The sequence below is a fragment of the Crocodylus siamensis genome, unplaced genomic scaffold, assembly GCF_052110815.1.
Source record: "Crocodylus siamensis isolate JL-2025a unplaced genomic scaffold, ASM5211081v1 HiC_scaffold_134, whole genome shotgun sequence".
Lineage (NCBI taxonomy): Eukaryota > Metazoa > Chordata > Crocodylia > Crocodylidae > Crocodylus > Crocodylus siamensis.
The window spans coordinates 1-24,374 of NW_028324544.1; the positions used below are offsets into that span (position 1 = coordinate 1).

General features: G+C 46.8%; 1 protein-coding gene across 1 annotated transcript; it reads right to left on the bottom strand.

The window, feature by feature from the left end:
- Window positions 1–663: 663 nt before the first annotated feature.
- On the bottom strand, window positions 664–23,228 carry LOC149851840 (coagulation factor XIII B chain-like; the record flags this gene model as incomplete). The annotated part of the gene is made up of 6 exons (XM_090030307.1): window positions 664–860; window positions 3,232–3,432; window positions 4,804–5,001; window positions 14,877–15,077; window positions 16,451–16,633; window positions 23,052–23,228. Coding segments are annotated over 6 exons (983 nt in total), but the record flags the coding sequence as incomplete, so codon positions are not given.
- Window positions 23,229–24,374: the final 1,146 nt, after the last annotated feature.

Here is a 24,374-nt window from a genome sequence, read left to right on the forward strand (position 1 = left end):
GACCCCTGCTCTAGGAGCTTACCGATGATGCTTTTTAAATTGGCTAGTTGGTGTCCAACTACACCTGGCTGGGATTGGGCCACATAGGTAATGTCAAAAGGTCTATATAAGCCAAGGCTGCCCAGGAGGAGGGGGCAGCAGGCATGAAGAGACACCTACAGCAACTGGAAGATCTGCAACCCTTTTTTCTCTCTCAGGATGTTGAAGTGAGTAAACTGCTTCTAACTTATCTAGATATACAGCTTGCTGTAATGTAGAAGCATATCAAACAGCTACTTAGCTGACACTGTTTGCGCTAAGGTTATTCTTTGATTTTTCTCTGACCTGTACCCTTCCCCAAGCCTACCCTCTGTAACCAATAAAGCTCTCCACTGTACACATGTAGTAAACTCATTGGGAGAGGTATTGGGGGCATGCCTTGAAACCCTATGCTCAGCTGAATAAGGGAGGCTACTTTTTGGTGCTTCAAGCTAAAGGAAGCACCCCAGGTTCTAGTAGTGAATCAAGCACCCTCAAGGTCTACAAGGTCTGTGAGCCCCAGGACAATCTGTCCAAGATTATATTTTTTCCCAAATACCATAAAATGCTTTAGTTGGGATTGACTAAAGCTAGCCAAACTTATTTGCCCATTGTTTATCAACTATTTTATACATTGGTTGAAAATAAGGTTTAACCACACACAATTTAATGACAGAGAAAAAGGAAGAATACATATATCAGCTCAGAAAACAATCTTGGCTGTAATAGGATGTTAGGTAGGAAAATTACAAATATCTGGTCAAGAATTTTGATTGTCAGATCCAAAATTCAAATGGTCCTGTAGATGTTTCTTTTCATTCATACTGAAGTACCTGCCGGTGCTAGATGTTAGAATAATACAATGAAAAGATTATTAATGATATTGAATGTTTAAACCTAATCTGTAACACAGAAATATCTTATGGACTTTTCCCAAAAAAGAACGGTGATTTCAGCACAGCTACAGGGGAGTGGGAAAGCACACTGGTTTGCTGGTTGATTTCAGCCAGCACTGGAAATAAATACAAACATACCCATGAAAACTAACTTAACATTTACCTCTGAAGTGGTTTTATTAAAAACAAAACAGTTCACTTGAAGCAGAATTTAGTATGGGGACAAATATTTGTACATTGCTTTAATATATTTTATTGTATCTTATAAGTCATTATGGTGAGATTATTAGCTTTGAAATGTGAGGATTTTTTTTTACAGAGTGAAGCTCTGAATCCATTTCCTACCAGAGCTCTGTATCAGTTGTTTTCATCTGCTCTTCTTTATCTAAACCCAGGAATCATTTCCACAGTACTGTTAAGAAGGTATAATATTTCACAGCATAATACATGAGTGCCATCGTATTTACTCAGTGGCACAGGAGTAAATTTTACTGGTCCTTAATTTTAATGACAGATGAGAGAATGAAAAGAGGAAGGGCCCTAGACTAGACAGTATACAAGGCAAGATGAGAAGCTGAGGCCATTCAGCTGAGGAGCTTTTCTGGGGCTGGGAAAATACCAGGTCTGGGAATTAATGGGTATCAATGAGGATCAGCATCAGTGCTAGCAGTGAACATTCGTAGTTTGGTCCTGAAAAAAGTCATGAGAAAGTATTTTTCAAAAGCATAAGGATGTGGAAAGGAAGACTTTAACTTATGAACAAAATCTTCGTGTAGAGTTTTTGTAAGCAAATATCCAGAAATAATGCATATCTATCATTCAGTTCTAATTCACATACAAGAAACCCAGAACCTAACCCGCCCTTATTAGTTCAATGTTTCAGATGAAAAGGGTTACCACTACTCTCTCCTGGGACTAGGTGGAAACCTGCAAGCAGAGATGAAAGAAACAGTAGTGCTGCTCTGTGGCCAGTCCTATCAATTTTTGATTGCCTGGCAAGAAGGGCAGTTTTGTAATAGACTGGGAGACATCTTGGAGTCCCACATAACACAGTGCACACTTGTGCAAACAACCAATACCGTATATAAAATAAATACATGCACACTGTAGCCTCAGTTTTACTGATCAGAATGACTGAATTATGCAACCCTATGGAGTTTGTTACATGATCAAAAACACTGAAGACAATACAAAGAGTGGTAACTTTGTTACTATGACCATGAAATGAAGAAGGGAAAACAGAAGGTCGTAAGGGGGGATTTCAGCACAGTGGGAAGATGAATGGAGCACCTTTCCCCTCTGAATCTGTCATTTCATACTAGACATAACTTTTGGCTCAATGACACTTTCCAAAATCACAGGAAAACCAGTTTGACCTTGGTTACAAGGGTATTAAACCCAAAGACAGATAAACTGGCCATTCGTAGATGTTTGTTAAAGGTAACAGTACATACGTATATGCAGACAAGATACAGAAGGAAATACTGGAGAACAGAGGGAGCTCCCTGAAAGACCTGCTGCTGGCATTTACCTCATTTTTCCTAGTGTCTGACTTCTCCAGCAAAAGTGTAAATAAAAATTTGTGCTTTGCTCTCAGATAGACACAGGAAAAGTGCACATTTTCTGCACTGTGGGGAATTAATCTAAGCTGAGTTGTAGTTCTGTCTTGCCTCGTTTATTAGGGACCGGTTCATCAATATATCTGTAATAATGGTAGGGAACAGAGAAAACAAGAGGGCCAGAAGAAAGTAAAGCAAGACCTAGATCAGGATTTAAATCAGGAGATACCACAAAAAGTGAAGTTTTCCAAACAGGCCAACATGATGATGACTAATTTTGCGGGAGACGTTAGTTACTGTCTGCGCAAACCCAGCAGCAATATCCTCAGTCAGCTTCTGCACCTATGTTGGAGTAGCAGACAAATTGATATAACTAAAATGTTCGTGCCTCAGAAGGTTTCTCAGGAAAGAATGAAGACCAGGAAAGCTTCAGCCATCATGGCACTTCTTAGCAGACATGAGCTGCAGCAAGTACTTGTGGATTATTAAAAAAACAGCTCCACAGCATCTTAGATGACAAGGGCACTCAGCCCTGTGGAGGAGCCAGCCACAAAATGTGAGCAAGGCAGGACATTTACAAAGCTCTTCTACCATTTTCTACCAATACAAGATCGAGGGGGGAGATTGGATCATCCCAGCTCAACTACTGCTCTGATAACCTTCCTTCTGTTTCTTGCCACTTTCCCTCGCCATGCTGCTTTATACAATCGTTTTAAACAGACTGCTATGAATTAACAGTGTCTTTAAAAATTACTTACCTCTGGACCCACATCTAGGATATAGCAATTTCCCCTCCTGGCACTGTACTCGAAAAGGAGGAGATGCTGGATCCCTCACATACCCACGTATGCAGTCAAATTCTATAACATCTCCAGATGCAAAATACAATTTCTCTCCTGAAACCCATTTCAGTCTAATATTGTTTTCTGCCATATCCTGCTCAGATGCTGTACAGGGCTCTGAAAACAGGAACATGCAATTCAATTGTTTGCACATGGATTTACCATGGGAAATTTCAGTTGTGCAATCATTCTTATAAACCCTTTTACGTAGAATATTTTCAGGGAAGATTTGTGCTGGAATGGCTTGAGAGGTTGCGAGACCAGGAAAGATCTTGCGAGAAGCCTTTAGGACTGTACTCGCACAAGCAGGGTTATGTGTTTCCAGCAGCACAAATAATAGCAGCGCAAGTTTCTACCTCTACTTTGCGCTGCCGTGCCTGTCCCTGCTCATGTGGTTTGGGGAGGACAAGGTGGGGAGTGGTTTGGGGCACAGGTGCCTTGAGACAGGGTCTCCATGTGCCTCTGTGCCTTTTGTCTGTTTCTTTTTTCTACTGGGAAATCCCAGCACATTTTAATGTGCAACGTGTGTGGTTTGTGGTGCCCCAAAGACATTTGCAGAGCCACAAACCACATGTGCCTGCATGTCTGGATCCAGCCTAAGAGCCATTTTGGCATTAGCAGAACTGAACAATTGGGATCAATGAAGTACAATTAGCTTCAGCCACATCTTCCACAGCACTAATTGTTAAAAGATAACAGTAGCATAAGGAGAGGTTGGCAAACCAGGCACTGGCCCTGGGCATACTTACTTAGAGAGGACACAGGAACAGCAGTTACTTCCAGCCCAGTTACTGCTAAAATCCTTTGAAAACTTAACAGATTACTTATTTACTCACTGAAAGCACACAACTTTTCCTTAAAAATTGGCTTTCCAAAATGGGGGTGTGTCTCCATTGGAGAAGTTGATTATTTTTGCCTGAGTGGAAGCATGGAGACTCTGTGCAGTAATGGCTGCTGCCTCTCCCTGCGCCAGCAAACACCAGGGTTGGAGTCCAGTTTTCACCCTCACACAGTTGCTGCTGAATTGGCAGCAGCTTTTGGCTAAATGGAGAACGGTTAACACCATAGCCGAAAGTAGCCAGTGAGCTGGCTGGGGATGAATGAACCACTGCGTGCCATTAGTTCTCATCCTGGATACTGAAAAAAAAAATTTCTGTACATTTTGCCTTCTAAAACTAAGATGCATGCCTTCTTGGGGGATGGGAGGTGATATAAAAAGAAAAATGCAGTAAATTCAGGGTTACTGGCTGGAAATGTTGATAATTTATCATTATTACACATTGACAAAGGGCAGGAGAGGACTGGACTCTGATAACCCACACTGAAGGCCAGAACATGTGCCTCTCATATCCTGTTTTAAATCAAAATGGTAAACTTCATCTGCTGGAATTTCAGGTTCGGTGACAGCTGACTTGTCCCCACCACTGAAAATCATCACACTACAGAACTCATCACAAAACATTGTTATTAAATACATTTTGTACCCACCTATGCATGTTGGAGGATCTGTCCATTGTCCTGAGTCGCATTTAGCATATTCAGATCCCTCCAATATATAGAGATGTTTACATTTGTATTTCACTGTTGAATGTCGTTCATAGTGTGACAATGGAAAAGTAGTGATATCGCCATTTTCAATAATAGGTGGGGGCCCACACCTTCCAGAACCCTCTGAAATGAAGTATATAAATCCAGAAATACATCATAATTTATTTCCAGCAAATGCTGCTGAGGTACAGAATGGCCAGAGGCTGGGTGTCAAACCACAACACACAGAGTAGACGGGTACATGGGGAGATACCACAGCACACCAGAAGCTGGGCACTCCCTACAGGGGAGAAGGGCAGCAACAGCGCATGTCACACAGGGCAGAGTGAGAGCCGTAATGACCTGGGGTGAAGGGCCACAGTCTACGCTGACCATGACGGGCTAAACCCCAGCAGGATCAGAGGGCGTGAAGGTTATTCCATTACCCTAATGTAAGGGTAGAGGAAAGAAATTACTTTGCTAGTTAGACTCTGCCCCTCTTTGAACTGTGGGGTCTCTAGTCCCATCTCTCCCCTTGCTCAGGCTGTAGGTCTCCAAGTTTTGCTTCTCCTCACCCTGCTGCTGGGCACCTGGCCCTGAGACTTGCCCTCTCAACAGCTTGCACCATGTTCCAGGAACCTTTCTGGCACTCTAGGGCCTCCTTTCATCCCTATGAGTCCAGACCCCAAACCTCCAGTATAAACTATAACAAAACCTAAGCCCACTCACTATAATGTAAACTAACCCTACCAGGGGTTCAACCCCAGGTCATTGGCTGCACCACCAGGCTTCTCCCTACCCTGTGCTGTATTTCATGTGAGTCAGCAACATCCTGTCTGCATTACTCCCAGAGTCATCTAGGTGTCACCCAGGGGCTTCCCTATGATCCTGCCCCAGAGCTCTTTCTTCAGCAACATCTAAGCCAGACTGACTTCCCAGGCTCAGCCCCAGTTTTTATATGCTCCCTAAGCCATGCCCCCTTCTGCTCAGGTGATGCAGCAGCCACACGCAGTGGCATTCATTCTCCCTGCCTTCTCTTGCTCCTGCTAAGTTGCTAGTTTCTGGCTACCACTCTGTTATCTGTTGGCTTGATCTTTTACCTGCTAGCCCTCGATAGGCTGCAGATGTGCCCATTTCCCTGATGGGCATCTCACTGTCTAGGCAGCAGCATTTTATAGCTGCATTCCCTCTAACAGCTGACCCCCGATTAGCTGCTTGGCTCTAGCTGCTGCAGTTTCTTCACTTAAAGAAATAGGAGCTCTAAGCTCCCTCTTACAATGACCAGTGACTTCCCTTCCAGCCCTACATGGTCCTCTGACCTGAAAAATCTTCTTAGGATCTGGGCAAGGAAAACCTAAGAACCATGGATGCAAATTCCCCAAGCAGCAGTGAGCTACCAGTAGCAAGGTGGAGGCCCTAAAACTTGCCTGGTAAATAGGAAAAGGAACATTAACTCCTGCTCAGGAGTTGTCCATGCTGCAGCTTCTTCATATGATCAGTGCTGTTAGGGGATGCCAGACTATAGGGGTAGTTTCATAGTTTCTGGGGTCAGAAGGAACCCAAGTACATCATCTAGTCCAAACTCCTGCCAGTGCAGGAAAGAGTACTGGGGTTAAACGATCCCAGCAAGATGTTCATCTAGCCTCCTATTAAAGATCCCCAGTGTAGGGGCCAGCACCATTTTTCTTGGAAGTTGGTTCCAGATCCTAGCCACCCTGACCGTGAAGTAGCACCTCCTGATATCTAGCCTAAATCTACCCTCTGCCAGCTTGTGACCATTATTCCTGGTCACTCCTGATAGTGCTCGGGGGAACAGGGACTTCCCCAGTGCCTGCTGGTCCCCTCTGACTAGTTTTAACAGGCCACTAGATTCCCCCTTCAGCCTTCTCTTTTGGAGGCTGAACAGGTTCAGGTCCCATAGCCTCTCCTCATAAGGCCTGCCCTGCTGCCCCCTGATCATGCAAGTGGTCCTCCTCTGGACCCTCTCCATGTTGTTCACACCCCTCTTGAAGTGAGGCACCCAGAACTGGACACAGTAGTCCAGCTACGGCTTGAGCAGTGTTGCATAGAGGGGAAGGATCACCTTCTTGGACCTGCTTGAGATGCATCTGTGGATGCATGGCAAGGTACGGTTGGCCTTCCTGACTGCATTCCCACACTGCCGCCCCATGTCCATCTTGGAGTCAATGATGACGCCAAGATCCTTTTCCACCTCTGTACTGACTAGAATGGAGGTCCCCAACCTGTAGCTATGGTGCCGGTTGTTCTTCCCCAGCTGCATCACTTTGCACTTATTGGTGTTGAATCCCATCCTGTTCTCATCTGCCCACCCTTGTAACCTGTCTAGGTCTGATTGTAGCCTATTCCTCCCTTATAGTGTGCCCACATCCCCCCACATCTTAGCGTCATCTTCAAATTTGAACAGGGTGTTCTGTACTCCCTCGTCCAAGCCACTGATGAAGATGTTGAACAGTGAGGGCCTGAGGACCGAGCCCTGCAGAACCCCACTGCTCACATCCCTCCAGAACAAAAATGATCCATCCACTGCCACTCTCTGGGTGCGGCCCTCCAGCCAGTTGGCGACCCAACTGACTGTGTGGGTGTCGACACCACAGTCTCCCAGTTTCTTAATGAGAACAAGGTGAGAGACAATGTCGAAGGTCTTCTGAAAGTCCAGAAAGACTATGTCCACTGCTACCCCTCCACCTAAGGATTTGGTGATCTGATCATAGAAGGCCACCAGGTTGGTCTGACAGGAACTGCCACTAATGAACCTTGTTGGTTGCCCCTAAGCACGATCTCCCCTGCTGGCCCTTCGTGGATATGTGCCAGAATAATTTTCTCAAAACGTTTGCTCAGGATCGAGGTAAGACTAACTGGCCTATAGTTTTCTGGGTCCTCCTTCTTCCCCTTTTTGAAGATGGGAACCACATTGGCCCTCTTCCAGTCCTCTAGCACCACACGAGAGAACCATGAGTGCTCATTTCAGTCTTTCACATGCATATTACCTTCATTGCAACTATTCTCCTAATGTCCATGCTGCAACCCCAGCCCCACCTTCCCACAGCCTATGCCCCTCCTCCCACTCCCTCCAGTCTCTCCCTCTTCCCTCCCACTCCTCCCCTAGCCTCTGCCTCTTCCCCACAAAACCCCTCAGTCCCTGCTCCTTTTCCACCCCCACCCCCAGAACACAGCATGTAGCAGCTCAGCCTTTGCTTGTCCATGCAGCAGTGCTGTGGCTCCTGGTGGCTGGGCAGATAAAGCAGCAGTGTTGGAGCTGCTGATTGGCCAGGCAGGGAGAAGCATGTCCCTGGGCTCCACGCCCATCTGGGATTCAAGCCATACTGTATCTGACAGTGAGAGAAAGGGAAGAGGTGGGCAGGGGGCAGAAGCTGCAGAGGAGAAGTGGAGGTGGGGGCAGGAGGCTGCTGTGAATCTGACTCTAGCCCAGACCTGGCCTCAGAGCTACAGTCAGATCCACAGCAGCTGCCTGCTCTTCCTTCCGTTCTGTATGCAAATATAAGCCAAGAGACTTTTTCCATATGCTGACTGGTGGGGTGCAGGGCAGACCTCATATTAGAGTAAATATGGCCTATGGTCACTGGAATACACTGCAAGAAAGAAATGTGGTCCATAACATCTTTGGTCCACATTTCATAGTATCATAGAAAATGAGGGTTGGAAGGGCCCTTGGGAGGTCATCTAGTCCATCCCCCTGCTCAAAGCAAGACCACCCTGAACTAGATCATTCCAGCTGAAGCTTTGTCTAGCTGGGTCTTAAAAACCTCCAAGGAAGGAGATTCCACAGCCTCCCTGGGTCCTTCTCCAGTGTTTTAATACCCTCCTAGTGAGAATTTCTTCCGAATATCTAACCTAAACATCCCTTGTTACATCTTAAGACTGTGGTGCCTTGTTCTTTCACCTGCCACCACTGAGAACAGTCTAGCTCCATCCTCTTTTGAATCCTACTTCAGGTAGTTGAAAGCTTCTATTAATTCCCCTCTCAGTCTCATCTTCTCTAGACTAGATTAGTCCAGTTCCCTCAGTCTTTCCTCACAAGTCATGTGCCCCAGCCCCCTCACCATTTTTGTGGCCCTCCACTGGACTCTCTCTAATTGTTCACATCCTTTCTGTAGTGGGGGGCCCAAAACTGAACAGTCCTTGACTTACAACTTTTTGAGTTACAACAAATGGTCCTTATGACCTTTATAAACTCACACCCTGTTTTGAGGTTCAGACGCAGGTCTTAGCTGGTAAGTCTGGTGTGGTAGAAGGGGAGGGAGGAGGGATGGGACACGGTGGGGGGCAGATCAATTGCCCTGCAGTGAGGGGGGCTGGAGCTGGGACAGGCACTGGGGCAAGCACTGCCCAGCCAGGGCTGGGGTGGGGCAGTGCCCACCGCTCCTCCCACAGCCAGTCCGGGAGGGCATGGAGGGGCATGTGCTCCCAGATCTGCATGGGGTGTGTGGGGCCGGGGCAGCACTGCGCTACAGTCTGGGCTGGTAGCGGGAGCTATGAGTGGGGGCTACAGTGAATTTCTGGGTGGCTGCAGCCCACACATACCCTCCGCTCTACCACCTGCCCCGCCCCAATGTGGGGGCACTCCCCCAATGACCTGTTGCTGCCACTGCTCACCCAGTTCAGGTGGGGCATGGGGCGGGGGGCACAGGACAAAGCTGCAGCTCATCTAGGAGGCACAGGGAGGCTGGGGTGAGCAGTGGGAGGGCATAGGTCCCACTCCCAGTGCCTTCTGCCTCTCCCCCAGAGTGCAGTCCAGCACAGCCATGACCCTGCTCACCCCACACAGATCCAGGGGCCCATGCACCCACCCCCCTGCCCTCCCAGACTCGCAGCGGGAGCAGCAGTGGGAGCTGCCACACAAGCCTCCAGATGAGCAGCTCCTGGACCAGTGATGTGCAGCGCCTGGACTTGCCTCCTCCCTGCACTTCCTGCCTTCCCATGCCCCTACCTTGGTTGGGTGCTTGCCCCAGCCCCAGCTCCAATCCCTCCCTCACTGCAGGGGGCATTAATCTGCTTCCCCAAGCCCCTTCCTTTCCCCACTTCCCCCGACCACAACAGACTTACCAGCTGGGCGCAGCTGTGTCAAGCATCCTAAAGGAACCAACCCCTATTTATAACATAGTTCCTCTGGGAAAACTGGTTCTGAGTTACAATGTTTCAACTTAAGATGCGGTTTTCAGGAAGGAACAAATGGCAGCGTAAGTCTGAGGACTGTCTGTACTCCAGATGAGGCCTCACCAGTGCTGCAAAGAAGGGAATAAACATTTCCCTTCACCTGCTGGCAACGCACCTACCAATTCAGCCCAGTATGCCATTGGTCTTCTTGGCAACAAGGGCACATTGCTGGATCGGATTCAGCTTAGCATCCAGTGTAACTGCCAGGTCCCTTTCTGAAGAGCTGCTGCCCAGCCACTCAGCCCCCAGCCTGTACTGATGCATGGGATTTTTCTGTCCTAAGTGCAGGACTTTGCACTTGTCCCTGTTGAACGTCATGAGATTTCTTTTGTCCCAGTCCTCCAATTTGTCTAGGTCACTCTGAATCCTAGCCCAACCTCCAGCATATCAACTACTCCCCACAGCTTGCTGCCATCTGAAAACTTCCTGAGGGAGCACTCCATGGCATCTTCCAGGTTGTTCATTAAGACATTGAACAAAACTGGCCCCAGGACTGACCCCTGGGGCTCTCTACTTGATAGCAGCACTCCACTTGATAGTGGCTACCAACCAGAAATTTCAGAAACACTGCTGTTGGCAAACACCAGCCTGGGATTGCCATCCCATTTGCATATACCTGTATTAACCCCAGCCTCAGGAGGTTTGGATCTACCCGTACTTCAACCAGTTCCCTGTTGTGTAACCTGTGTTGTAAACCCATTTGATATTATGGCTATTGAAATCTCTGATGATCAAACCATTTTTATCAGGACTGAATAGGGTGATCATCTGTCCCTGTGGAAAATACAGGACATGTGGGACATTGCCAATCCTCCTTTCCTCCCATTCCACCCCCATGTGCTTCCCAGGGACCAGTCAGCAGTAGGTTGATAGTCAGATTAGGTTTGAGGAAACTTCTGCTGCCTTATTACTCACAATGACTTTCAATACCCAGGGTCATCCTTGATATTCAGGAGCAATGGTTTGTTTTCCCTCTGTCTCCTTTTGATGTTGGCCTTGACAGTAGCATTCAGCACACATTTCCTGAACTGGCACAATTGGTGTGCTGGTCAGTGCTGGCAGAATTTTCAAATGTGCAGACTCCGACAAATATCCGTATTCCTGCAGTGACTCCTCTAAAACCTGTTGTTGCAGCAATTAGCCTAGAATGCAGCAGTGTGTGGGCTGGTCTCTGTCTTAGTCTGCTCTTGCTCAGGGCAAGCAAACAAAGCCTGGTCAACCGAATACAACTGCAAGGTTTGTTCCAGGTTTAAGCCTCCTGTTCCATTCTCACAGTTTACTCTCCTCATGCATCTATGGCCTAAATCATGATCTAAAACTTGAAGACTCTAAGGACAAGCATCCTGATTTTACCATAAAGAACCATAATGCTTTTTACTAAAAGCAACCAAACTCATCAACAGAAGGTAGTATTAACTATAACCCAGTCAAATTTTTCCCCCAAGTGTTTTTTATCGATTTTATTGGCTTTTTATTGAAACTGGACATGAATATTTTATTGGGGCATATCCCTATTGAATGCCAATGCCTACCCAGAATATGATGTCATGACAGTTTTTAACCCTTCAGTGAGGGATCATCTGTGTCATTTAATCACATCCCACCCTATTTCCAACATTTTCCTATTCCATGCTGGTGGCCACTTCTATTCTGGTGGAGAATGGATCAAGTCTTTGATACCCTCCCTCACAACCTTTCCTGTGCTCAGCCCTCCTTGTGGGGCTGAACTTAGCTGTGCATGAGGGAAGATCACGTCAAAGGGAAAATCTTAACATGTATCCCCATCCTCACCATGTCGAAAAACACTAACTCCTACCTTGGCAAGTGGGCAGTTGTGACCACTCTCTGTTTTCACAAATGACCTGATTTGATCCCACAATCTGGAAGCCTCTGTGACATTTATACTGCACTCTGGTTCCTGGCAGATGCATTTCATTGTCAGCATGTATAATATCTGCATTGACAACTTCAGGTGGAGGTCCACATCTTACATCTGGAGGGGAAGACATAGACAAAGATGCCAGAAGTAAAATGCTACTGAAGTAGTGTCTTAGTTTATGAAAATACATTATGTCTCATTGAACAAAGTATACTTGCAAAACAAAAGCTGGGAGACAAACTTTTAAGAGAAAAAATTGGAAATATGGGCCTTTTTGGATGCTCTTGCCCCAGATAAAACACATCTTTGCTTTAAGGGTGGTGAAACCTGACCCTACTGAGTGGAAATATGTCCTGTACATTGTTATATGTGACAGAGGAAAAGGGGAAGCACCTTCTTATTTTATAATATAGATTGTTGCTATATTATCCACATAAATGGCATGAAATAAACTAAGGAAAGCTCTGTTCCATGGTTGCATGTTGTTTTCTACTGGGGGTTTTGCCAGGATAGTTGTATTGATTGGGAAGTATGATCTTTTCACACTGCTGGTCAACATATCTGTGTTATTTGTATCTTGATAAACAAGCCAGAGAAGCAGAATCCAGAAGTCTGTAATATAGGTTCTTGAAAATAAGAGTAAGAGCAGCTTTCTACTAGGCAGAGCTGCTGCTGACTGTCCCAGCTACAATACACACTGTGGCTGTGTCCACATGAGCATGGATGTTTGTTTGCCTGGAGACAACTAGCAGCAGGACACCTTGTGCCACTGATGGTTGTCTCGGGGGGTGCCTGTGCCACGTGCCCTCTGGTACACAACAGATTACCCTTTGTGGGGTAGGGGAGGCTGGGGCTAGCAGCCTTAACTGGGGGCCTCCTGGGACTGCAGCAGTGGCAAACCTGCTGCTCAGAGCCTGGCCGCCAGCTGGACGATGGCTCTGGCCAGCTGGGCTTCCATTGTGAGTGGTACCCAGTACCCCTGGGTGTGCAAGCGGTCACCAGTCGGTGCTTGCCACTCCCCATCGTCCCACCCCCAGAGCTGCTGCCGGCATCTGTGGGTTGTGTGACAGGGGGTGGGGGAAAAATGTAAGCTTTGGCCATCTGGTGCCCGAGACCCTCGGTACACTACTGTACCCAGTGAATCCAGTCTTTGGATGTCGTCACCACTCCTTGGTTAAATCATCTTTCAGCTCTGAGAACTTTCTGATTTGATTACAGCTTGGGAGATACAGCCAGATTCTTAGTTAACAAGACAAAGTTTGCTCTAACTTTATTTGGATCAGATAGCAGGACTCTAGGTTATGCTGTTCCTTCACCAATTCCAGGGAAGCCAGTTCTTCAAGGAAAAGAAAAAAGAAGAGGGTGCACAAGGATCAAATGCTGGCTGGTCAGTAGATCCAGGGATCCCAGGAATATAGCGTAAAGATTTGAAGTGGCTTTTACTCCTCAGTGTTAAAACATTACAGATCAATTTAGTTTTGAGATGGGGTATGCACATCTACTAGGGTTCATCTCTAGGCTCTGCTTTATTACAAGGCTATTATAAGGCTATTTCTTCTACCAGTAATTTTGAGTAAGTGTAGATCACTCATTGGTCCTCCTCATCTGGCACCTCATTATAATATTTTAGTGTCTAGAATAACAAAAGATTAGGTTATTGAAATAAATTGCATGCCATACCTTCACATGTAGGTGGCTTAGTCCAGTTTCCTGCCTGACATATGATGTTCTGTTCTCCTCGAATACTAAAACCTCTGGCCAGCTGGTCTTCCATTCTGAGTGGCACCCACTACCCCGTAAGTGCCACTCCACTTCTTCTTGCATGGGATTTTTTAACCCCTGGATATCCTGGGGCCAAAAAAACCACTGCGCTGTTACCTTGCAGAATGGACAACAGCTCTATATGTGTTATGTAGCACCACAGATGTGCCTACAGAGTCTCAGGAGAGACCCCATGCAGAATACATACTCAGCCAATGGCGTAGCAGAAGTGGGACTGGGGAGGGGCCATGGTCCCTGGGTGCAAGGCTATGGGGAGGCGCCAACAGGCCGCAAAATTGGAAGTGGTGGCAGTGGCACAGGAAGCATTCAGAGGTGTTTATTATAGGTAACAGTGTATACATGTATGCAGACAAAATACAGAAGGAAATACTGGAGAACAGAGGGAGCTCCCTGGAAGACCTGCTGCTGGCGTTAAACAATTTTTGTCTGTCTTCTCCAGAAAAAGTGTAAATAAGAACTTGTGCTTTGCTCTCAGATAGACACAGGAAAAGTGTACATTTTCTGAATGGTGGGGAATGAATCCAGGCTGAGTTATAGTTCTGTCTTGTCTTCTTTATTGGAGACCTGTTCATCAGTATAACTATAATAAAGGTAAGGAACAGAGAAAACAAGAGGGCCAGAAGAAAGTAAAGCAAGACCAAGATCAGGATCTAAATCAGGAGATACCACAAAAAGTGAAGTTTTCCAAACAAGACAATACGATGATGAATAGTTTTGCGGGGGACATTAGTTACTGTCTGCGCCAACCCAGCAGCAATATCCTCAGTCAGCTTCTGCACCTACATTGGAGATTGATGCAACTAAAATGTTCGCGCCTCTGAAGGTTTCTCAGGAAAGAATGAAGACCAGGAAAGCTCCAGCCATCCTGACACTTCTTAGCAGACGTGAGCTGCAGCAAGTACTTCTGGATTATTAAAAAAACAGCTCCATAGCGTCTCAGATGAAAAGGGCACTCAGCCCTGTGCAGGAGCCAGCCACAAAATGTGAGCAAGGCAGGACATTTACAAAGCTCTTCTACCATTTTCCACCAATAGAAGATCGAGGGGGGAGATAGGATCATCCCAGCTCAACTAGTGCTCTGATAACCTTGCTTCTGTTTCTTGCCACTTTCACTTGGCATGCTGCGTTATACAATATAGACTGCTATGAATTAACAGTGTCTTTAAAAATTACTTACCTCTGGGCCTGCATCTAGGATATAGCAATTTCCCCTCCTGGCACTGTACTCGAAAAGGAGGAGATGCTGGATCCCTCTCATACCCACGTATGCAGTCAAATTCTATAACATCTCCAGATGAAGAATACAATTTCTCTCCTGAAGCCCACTTCAGTCTAATATTGTTTTCTGCCATATCCTGCTCAAATGCTGTACAGGGCTCTGAAAACAGGAACATGCAATTGAATTGTTTGCACATGGATTTACCATGGGAAATTTCAGTTGTGCAATCATTCTTATAAACCCTTTTACGTAGAATATTTTCAGGGAAGATTTGTGCTGGAATGGTTTGAGAGGTTGCGAGACCAGGAAAGATCTTGCGAGAAGCCTTTAAGACTGTAATCGCACAAGCAGGGTTATGTGTTTCCAGCAGCACAAATAATAGCAGCACAAGTTTCTACCTCTACTTTGTGCTGCAGTTCCTGTCCCTGCTCATGTGGTTTGGGGAGGACAAGGTGGGGAGTGGTTTGGGGCACAGGTGCCTTGAGACAGGGTCTCCATGTGCCTCTGTGCCTTTTGTCTGTTTCTTTTTTCTACTGGGAAATCCCAGCACATTTTAATGTGCAACGTGTGTGGTTTGTGGTGCCCCAAAGACATTTACAGAGCCACAAACCACATGTGCCTGCATGTCTGGATCCAGCCTAAGAGCCATTTTGGCATTTGCAGAACTGAACAATTGGGATCAATGAAGTACAATTAGCTTCAGCCACATCTTCCACAGCACTAATTGTTAAAAGATAACAGTAGCATAAGGAGAGGTTGGCAATCCAGGCACTGGCCCTGGGCATACTTACTTAGAGAGGACACAAGAACAGCAGTTACTTCCAGCCCAGTTGCTGCTAAAATCCTTTGAAAACTTAGCAAATTAGTTATTTACTCACTGAGAACGCACAACTTTTCCTTAAAAATTGCCTTTCCAAAATGGGGGTGTGTCTCCAGTGGAGAAGTTGATTTTCTTTGCCTGAGTGGAGCAATGGAGACTCTGTGCAGTAATGGCTGCTGCTTCTCTCTGCACCAGCAAACACCAGGGTTGGAGTCCAGTTTTCACCCTCACACTGTTGCTGCTGAATTGGCAGCAGCTTTTGGCTAAATGGAGAACGGTTAACACCATAGCCGAAAGTAGCCAGTGAGCTGGCTGGGGATGAATGAACCACTGCGTGCCATTAGTTCTCATCCTGGATACTGAAAAAAAGGTTTTTCTGTACATTTTACCTTCCAAAACAAAGATGCATGCCAAACTGGGGGCATGGGAGGTGATATAAAAAAAAAATGCAGTAATTTCAGGGTTACTGGCTGGAAATGTTAATTATTTATCATTCTTACACATTGGCAAAGGGCAGGAGAAGACTGGACTCTGATAACCCACACTGAGCGCCAGAACATGTGCCTCTCATATCCTGTTTTAAATCAAAATGGCAAACTTCATCTGCGGGAATTTCCGGTTTGGTGACAGCTAACATGGACCCCACCACTGAAAATCATCACACTACAGAACTCATCATAAAACACTGTTATTAAATACATTTTGTACCCACCTATGCAAGTTGGAGGATCTGTCCATTGTCCTGAGTTGCATCTAGCATATTCAGATCCCTTCATTATATAGAGATGTTTACATTTGTATTTCACTGTTGAATCTGGTTCATAGTGTGAAAATGGAAAAGTAGTGATATCTCCATTTTCAATAATAGGTGGGCGCCCACACCTTCCAGAACCCTCTGAAATGAAGTATATAAATCCAGAAATACATCATAATTTATTTCCAGCAAATGCTGTGAAAACAGAAGTGTTACAGATGACCCCTACCAATTTCCTTTGTTAGATCGTTACAATCAGTTAAAGGGGAGAGTAATCATCCTATTTCAAAACCAAATCCTTATAGCTAAATAACTGAGGTAAAATATATGTAGCTTGAATTTAAAATGACAAAATAGTATTTCATCACAAAATAAGAAAATGAATGGCCGTAGCTTTCTCACTCCCTGATTCAGGGCCATGTTACAGATGGAGAATGTTTGGTGGTTCGCGATCCTTTGGTTCCCAGGAACTGGAGCCGCACTAATTCTACCATGCTGATCTCTAACAGCTGACTGTCAAGAGAAAAAAAGGAAGGAGGCTTGGACACCACTCATCCCTTACCATGCCTCCTCTTCCTTAACCCTCTACTTCTTGTTATGGAGGGAAGTGCAGTTCTCTACAGCATGTCCATGGCCAAATGTTAATGTTGCATGTTTGACAAAGGAATTTTGGAGCATCTTAGATTGCTTTTAAATGCCAAAGGTAATCTCCTACTTTAAAAGGTTGGAGACCACTGCTGTAGTGTGACTGCACTTCTCCATAATTTGCTGTCATCTGCAAATTTAGCCAGTCTGCTTCTTACACCTGAGTCCACGGCATTTATGAATATATTAAAGAGGACTGGTCTGAGAACTGAGCCCTGGGAGATGCCACTGGTCACCATGCACCATGTTGACTTGGTTCCATTGATTATCACTCTCTGGGTCTGACCACAGAGCCAGTTCCCCAGCCATTGGATCATATGTTTGTCGAGGCTGAAGTTCCCCAATTTCACCATGAGGATATCATGGGAGAACAAGTCAAAGGCTTTTTTGAAATCTAAATATATAACATCAACCTCTTCTCTTTTGTCCAGGTGATGCGTCACCTCGTCAGAGAAGGAAATGAAGTTGGTCAGGCAAGACTTACCTGAAACAAAGGCATGTTGGCTATCTTTCAGAATGCTCCCTTCCATTAGCCTGTTGTTGATGGTTTCTTTGATGATTTTTTCCAAGATCTTTTCTAGGATTGAGGTCAAACTGATTGGACTGTAGTTCCTTGGATCTTCCCTCCTTCCTTTTTTGAAGATAGGCATCACATTGTCCCTCTTCCAATCTTCAGAAACCTCTCCTGAGCACCACGGGTTCTCAAATAGACTTGCCATTGGTCATGTTATGATGTCAGCCAGCTCTCTTAGCACTCTTGAGTATATTCCTTCTGGGCCAGCTGACCTGAGGATGTCCAGCCTCTCAAACTGTTACCTTACAAGATCTTTGCCAATGACAGGTGTATGATCACCCTTACCCTGGTAGTCCTGTGTCTTGTCAGGAAGGGTGACCCCCTTGGGCTGGTGGAAAACCGACACCAGGTAATCATTGAGAAGATTAACTTCCTCCTGGGTGTCGGTTGTCAGCTGCCCCATTTGGTTCAGCAGGGGTCCACTATTACCCTTGTTTTTTCTTTCTGAATTCCCATGTACTTGAAGAAGGACTTTTTTATTGTCCTTGATTCCCATAGTCAGTTTGAGTTTGGTTTCAGCCTTGGCTTTTCTGGTCTGCTCTCTACAGGCTCAGGCCAGTGCTGCATAATCCACCTTAGTGGTAGTTCCCAACTTCCATCCCCTATAAGCTTTTCTTTTCAGATTCAAGAGGTGCATGAGTTCTCTGTAGAACCAAGGTGGTCTCCCAGTGCTTTTGCTACCTTTTATTGGGCTGGAATTTACTTCCCTTGTCCTTGTAGGATTGTGTCCTTAAGGAGCAACCACTCATCATGGACTCCCCTCCCCATCAGATCATGGTCTCTCAGAGCCTCAACAACCAACCTCTTGACCTTGAGAAAGTCAACTTTCCTAAAGTCAAGGTGTCCCGGGAGAAAGCAGGGCAAAGAACCCCAAATAATGAGCGGGGACCCCCTGGGTTGGGGAGCATGTGGCAAAAAAGAAAGAGATAAAAATAACTCAAAGGAAATATTTACCGACAGCAGCAGGACCTGTGATGCAGCTGGAACAAGAAGGGTAATCTGCTCGGGGCATAATCCGCGCCTTTATCCAGCTGAAACCGGCCAGTGATGTCACTGGCAGTCACCGGCCAGTGGGAATAAAACAGACCACTGGGGAACATGGTTGGGGAGGTGGAGCAGAGTTGGGGAAGGCTCCGATGCCGGGTGCAACCCGGGATACCCCGAAGGAGAGAGAGCCGGCAGGGGCTCTCTACATCAGTGGGAAGCAACATGGTAAAGAGATGGGAACCAGAAGAGTCTCCCTGCACCAACAGAGACAGGATCAGTAGAGGGACAACAAAACTGGAGGAAGCTCTCCTTAACAACAGAGGTGGGAGCATTGGAGGAACACGGGAGGCAAAAGAGGCTCCCCCTTTGGGTGGGGACAGAATGGAGCAGCAAGGAAAGCTGAGGTACAGAATGGCCAGAGGCTGGCTGTTAGTCCACAACACACAGAGTAGACGGGTACTTGGGGAGATACCACAGCACACCAGAAGCTGGGCACTCCCTACAGGGGAGAAGGACAGCAACAGCACATATGACACAGGGCAGAGTGAGAGCTGTAACGACTTGGGATGCAGGTCACTGGCTGCACCACCAGGCTTCCCCCTACCCTGTGCTGTATTTCATGCAAGTCGGCAACATCCTGTCAGCATTACTCCCAGAGTCATCTAGGTGTCACCCAGGGGCTTCCCTATGATCCTGCCCCAGAGCTCTTTCTTCAGCAGCATCTAAGCCAGACTGACATCCCAGGCTCAGCCCCAGTTTTTATATGCTCTCTAAGCCATGCCCCCTTCTGCTCAGTTTATGCTGACCATGACGGGCTAAACCCCAGCAGGATCAGAGGGCGTGAAGGTTATTCCATTACCCTAATGTAAGGGTAGAGGAAAGAACTGGTCAGGTCTCTCCACAATTTATTTCTGCTAGTTTTTTCCTTTTTTTAGTTTCCCCCTTTTTGGAGGGGCTGAGAGGTAGGGTGATGCAATACAGACAGGATAGCATTGTGTTATATTTTTCTTTGAGCCTCCATCTTTTATTTGAGCATAGGCTGCATTTAGAGTACAAGGTAGGGACTGTTTTGAGCCAGAAGGGTGTGATTTTCCAGAGTCCTACTTCTGGTTGAGTTAGTTACCTAGAGAGGCACATGCTAGAATGTGATGGGGCCATGTAGGCCACCGTGTCCCAAGAAAGACAACATCATCATGGGTACAGCTGAGAAGAGCTGGTGATCCACTGGAGGTTGGCATGAGGTTGGGGTGTAGCGGAGGTGGAGGCCCACAGAATACTGCCAGGCAGGATCCCTCTTGCAGCCAAACCCTGGGTGGTTGACCCCCACACTTGCATAGCTCAGGTTCACTGTGCCAGACTGGGCTTCTGGACACCAGCCTCTGCCTCATCCTCTTGGGCTTTTATCTCTACCACTCCTGGGCTGTTGGCCCCGGCCTTAGACTCTGCCCCTCTTTGAACTGCGGGGTCTCTAGTCCCATCTCTCCCCTTGCTCAGGCTGTAGGTCTCCAAGTTTTGCTTCTCCTCACCCTGCTGCTGGGCACCTGGCCCTGAGACTTGCCCTCTCAACAACTTGCACCATGTTCCAGGAACCTCTCTGGCACTCTAGGGCCTCCTTTCATCCCTAAGAGTCCAGACCCCAAACCTCCAGTATAAACTATAACAAAACCTAAGCCCACTCACTATAATGTAAACTAACCCTACCAGGGGTTCAACCCCAGGTCATTGGCTGCACCACCAGGCTTCTCCCTACCCTGTGCTGTATTTCATGTGAGTCAGCAACATCCTGTCTGAATTACTCCCAGAGTCATCTAGGTGTCACCCAGGGGCTTTCCTATGATCCTGCCCCAGAGCTCTTTCTTCAGCAACATCTAAGCCAGACTGACTTCCCAGGCTCAGCCCCAGTTTTTATATGCTCCCTAAGCCATGCCCCCTTCTGCTCAGGTGATGCAGCAGCCACACGCAGTGGCATTCATTCTCCCTGCCTTCTCTTGCTCCTGCTAAGTTGCTAGTTTCTGGCTACCACTCTGTTATCTGTTGGCTTGATCTTTTACCTGCTAGCCCTCGATAGGCTGCAGATGTGCCCATTTCCCTGATGGGCATCTCACTGTCTAGGCAGCAGCATTTTATAGCTGCATTCCCTCTAACAGCTGACCCCCGATTAGCTGCTTGGCTCTAGCTGCTGCAGTTTCTTCACTTAAAGAAATAGGAGCTCTAAGCTCCCTCTTACAATGACCAGTGACTTCCCTTCCAGCCCTACATGGTCCTCTGACCTGAAAAATCTTCTTAGGATCTGGGCAAGGAAAACCTAAGAACCATGGATGCAAATTCCCCAAGCAGCAGTGAGCTACCAGTAGCAAGGTGGAGGCCCTAAAACTTGCCTGGTAAATAGGAAAAGGAACATTAACTCCTGCTCAGGAGTTGTCCATGCTGCAGCTTCTTCATATGATCAGTGCTGTTAGGGGATGCCAGACTATAGGGGTAGTTTCATAGTTTCTGGGGTCAGAAGGAACCCAAGTACATCATCTAGTCCAAACTCCTGCCAGTGCAGGAAAGAGTACTGGGGTTAAACGATCCCAGCAAGATGTTCATCTAGCCTCCTATTAAAGATCCCCAGTGTAGGGGCCAGCACCATTTTTCTTGGAAGTTGGTTCCAGATCCTAGCCACCCTGACCGTGAAGTAGCACCTCCTGATATCTAGCCTAAATCTACCCTCTGCCAGCTTGTGACCATTATTCCTGGTCACTCCTGATAGTGCTCGGGGGAACAGGGACTTCCCCAGTGCCTGCTGGTCCCCTCTGACTAGTTTGAACAGGCCACTAGAATCCCCCTTCAGCCTTCTCTTTTGGAGGCTGAACAGGTTCAGGTCCCATAGCCTCTCCTCATAAGGCCTGCCCTGCTGCCCCCTGATCATGCAAGTGGTCCTCCTCTGGACCCTCTCCATGTTGTTCACACCCCTCTTGAAGTGAGGCACCCAGAACTGGACACAGTAGTCCAGCTACGGCTTGAGCAGTGTTGCATAGAGGGGAAGGATCACCTTCTTGGACCTGCTTGAGATGCATCTGTGGATGCATGGCAAGGTACGGTTGGCCTTCCTGACTGCATTCCCACACTGCCGCCCCATGTCCATCTTGGAGTCAATGATGACGCCAAGATCCTTTTCCACCTCTGTACTGACTAGAATGGAGGTCCCCAACCTGTAGCTATGGTGCCGGTTGTTCTTCCCCAGCTGCATCACTTTGCACTTATTGGTGTTGAATCCCATCCTGTTCTCATCTGCCCACCCTTGTAACCTGTCTAGGTCTGATTGTAGCCTATTCCTCCCTTATAGTGTGCCCACATCCCCCCACATCTTAGCGTCATCTTCAAATTTGAACAGGGTGTTCTGTACTCCCTCGTCCAAGCCACTGATGAAGATGTTGAACAGTGAGGGCCTGAGGACCGAGCCCTGCAGAACCCCACTGCTCACATCCCTCCAGAACAAAAATGATCCATCCACTGCCACTCTCTGGGTGCGGCCCTCCAGCCAGTTGGCGACCCAACTGACTGTGTGGGTGTCGACACCACAGTCTCCCAGTTTCTTAATGAGAACAAGGTGAGAGACAATGTCGAAGGTCTTCTGAAAGTCCAGAAAGATTATGTCCACTGCTACCCCTCCATCTAAGGATTTGGTGATCTGATCATAGAAGGCCACCAGGTTGGTCTGACAGGAACTGCCACTAATGAACCCTTGTTGGTTGCCCCTAAGCACGATCTCCCCTGCTGGCCCTTCGTGGATATGTGCCAGAATAATTTTCTCAAAACGTTTGCTCAGGATCGAGGTAAGACTAACTGGCCTATAGTTTTCTGGGTCCTCCTTCTTCCCCTTTTTGAAGATGGGAACCACACTGGCGCTCTTCCAGTCCTCTGGCACCACATGAGAGAACCATGAGTGATCATAAAGATGTGCCGGGGTCCCACAATTACCTCAGCCAATTCCCTTAGTTCTCTATGGTGGAGATCGTCCGGACCAGCTGACTTGAATAAACCTGGCCAACAACATAGCCAGCAGTACAAAGCTTTGCATGGTCAAAAGACATTTTGAAGAACAAGGGCCTCCTCACCATATAAGAACTCTCATATTTCCATTCAGTCTTTCACATGCACATTATCTTCATTGCAACTATTCCATGCTGGTGGCCACTTCTATTCTGATGGGGAACGGATCAAGTCTTTGATACCCTCCCGCACAACCCTTCTTGTGCTCAGCCCTTTTTGTGGGGTTGAACTTAGCTGTGCATGAGGGAAGATAACATCAAAGGGAAAATCTTAACATGTATCCCCATCCTCACCATGTCGAAAAACACTAACTCCTACCTTGGCAAGTGGGCAGTTGTGACCACTCTCTGTTTTCACAAATGACCTGATTTGATCCCACAATCTGGAAGCCTCTGTGACATTTATACTGCACTCTGGTTCCTGGCAGATACATTTCATTGTCAGTATGTAAAATATCCGCGTTGACAACTTTAGGTGGAGGTCCACATCTTACATCTGGAGGGGAAGACATAGATAAAGATGCCAGAAGTAAAACGCTACTGAAGTAGTGTCTTAGTTTATGAAAATACATTATGTCTCATTGAACAAAGTATACTTGCAAAACAAAGCTGGGAGACAAACTTCTAAGAGAAAAAAATGGAAATATGGGTTTTTTTGATGCTCTTGCCCCAGATAAAACACATCTTTGCTTTAAGGGTGGTGAAACCTGACCCTACTGAGTGGAAATATGTCCTGTACATTGTTATACGTGACACAGGAAAAGGGGAAGCATGTTTTTATTTTATAATATAGATTGTTGCTATATTATCCACATAAATGGCATGAAATAAACTAAGGAAAGCTCTGTTCCATGGTTGCATGTTGTTTTCTACTGGGGGTTTTGCCAGGATAGTTGCACTGATTGGGAAGTATGATCTTTTCACACTGCTGGTCAACATATCTGTGTTATTTGTATCTTGATAAACAAGCCAGAGAAGCAGAATCCAGAAATCTGTAATATAGGTTATTGCAAATAAGAGTAAGAGGCAGCCTTCTACTAGGCAGAGCTGCTGCTGACTGTCCCAGCTACAATACACACTGTGACTGTGTCCACATGAGCATGGATGTTTGTTTGCCTGGGGACAACTAGCAGCAGGACTCCTTGTGCCACTGATGGTTGCCTCCAGGGGTGCCTGTGCCATATGCCCTCTGGTACCTTACATGTGGTAGGAAGGCTGGGACCAGCAGCAGTGGCAAATGGCTGGGGACCTCCTAGGACTGCAGCAGTAGCAAACCTGCAGCTCAGAGCCTGGCCGCCAGCTGGAGCATGACTCTGGCCAGCTGAGCTTCCATTTTGAGTGGTACCCATTACCCCTGGGTGTGTGAGCGGTCACCAATAGGTGCTTGCCACTCCCCATCATCCCACCCCCAGAGCCGTTGCCGGCATCTGTGGGTTGTGTGACAGGGGGTGGGGGAAAAATGTAAGCCTTGGCCATCTGGTGCCCGAGACCCTCGGTACACTACTGTACCCAGTGAATCCAGTCTTTGGATGTCGTCACCACTCCTTGGTTAAATCATCTTTCAGCTCTGAGAATTTTCTGATCTGATTACAGCTTGAGAGATACAGCCAGATTCTTAGTTAACAAGACAAAGTTTGCTCTA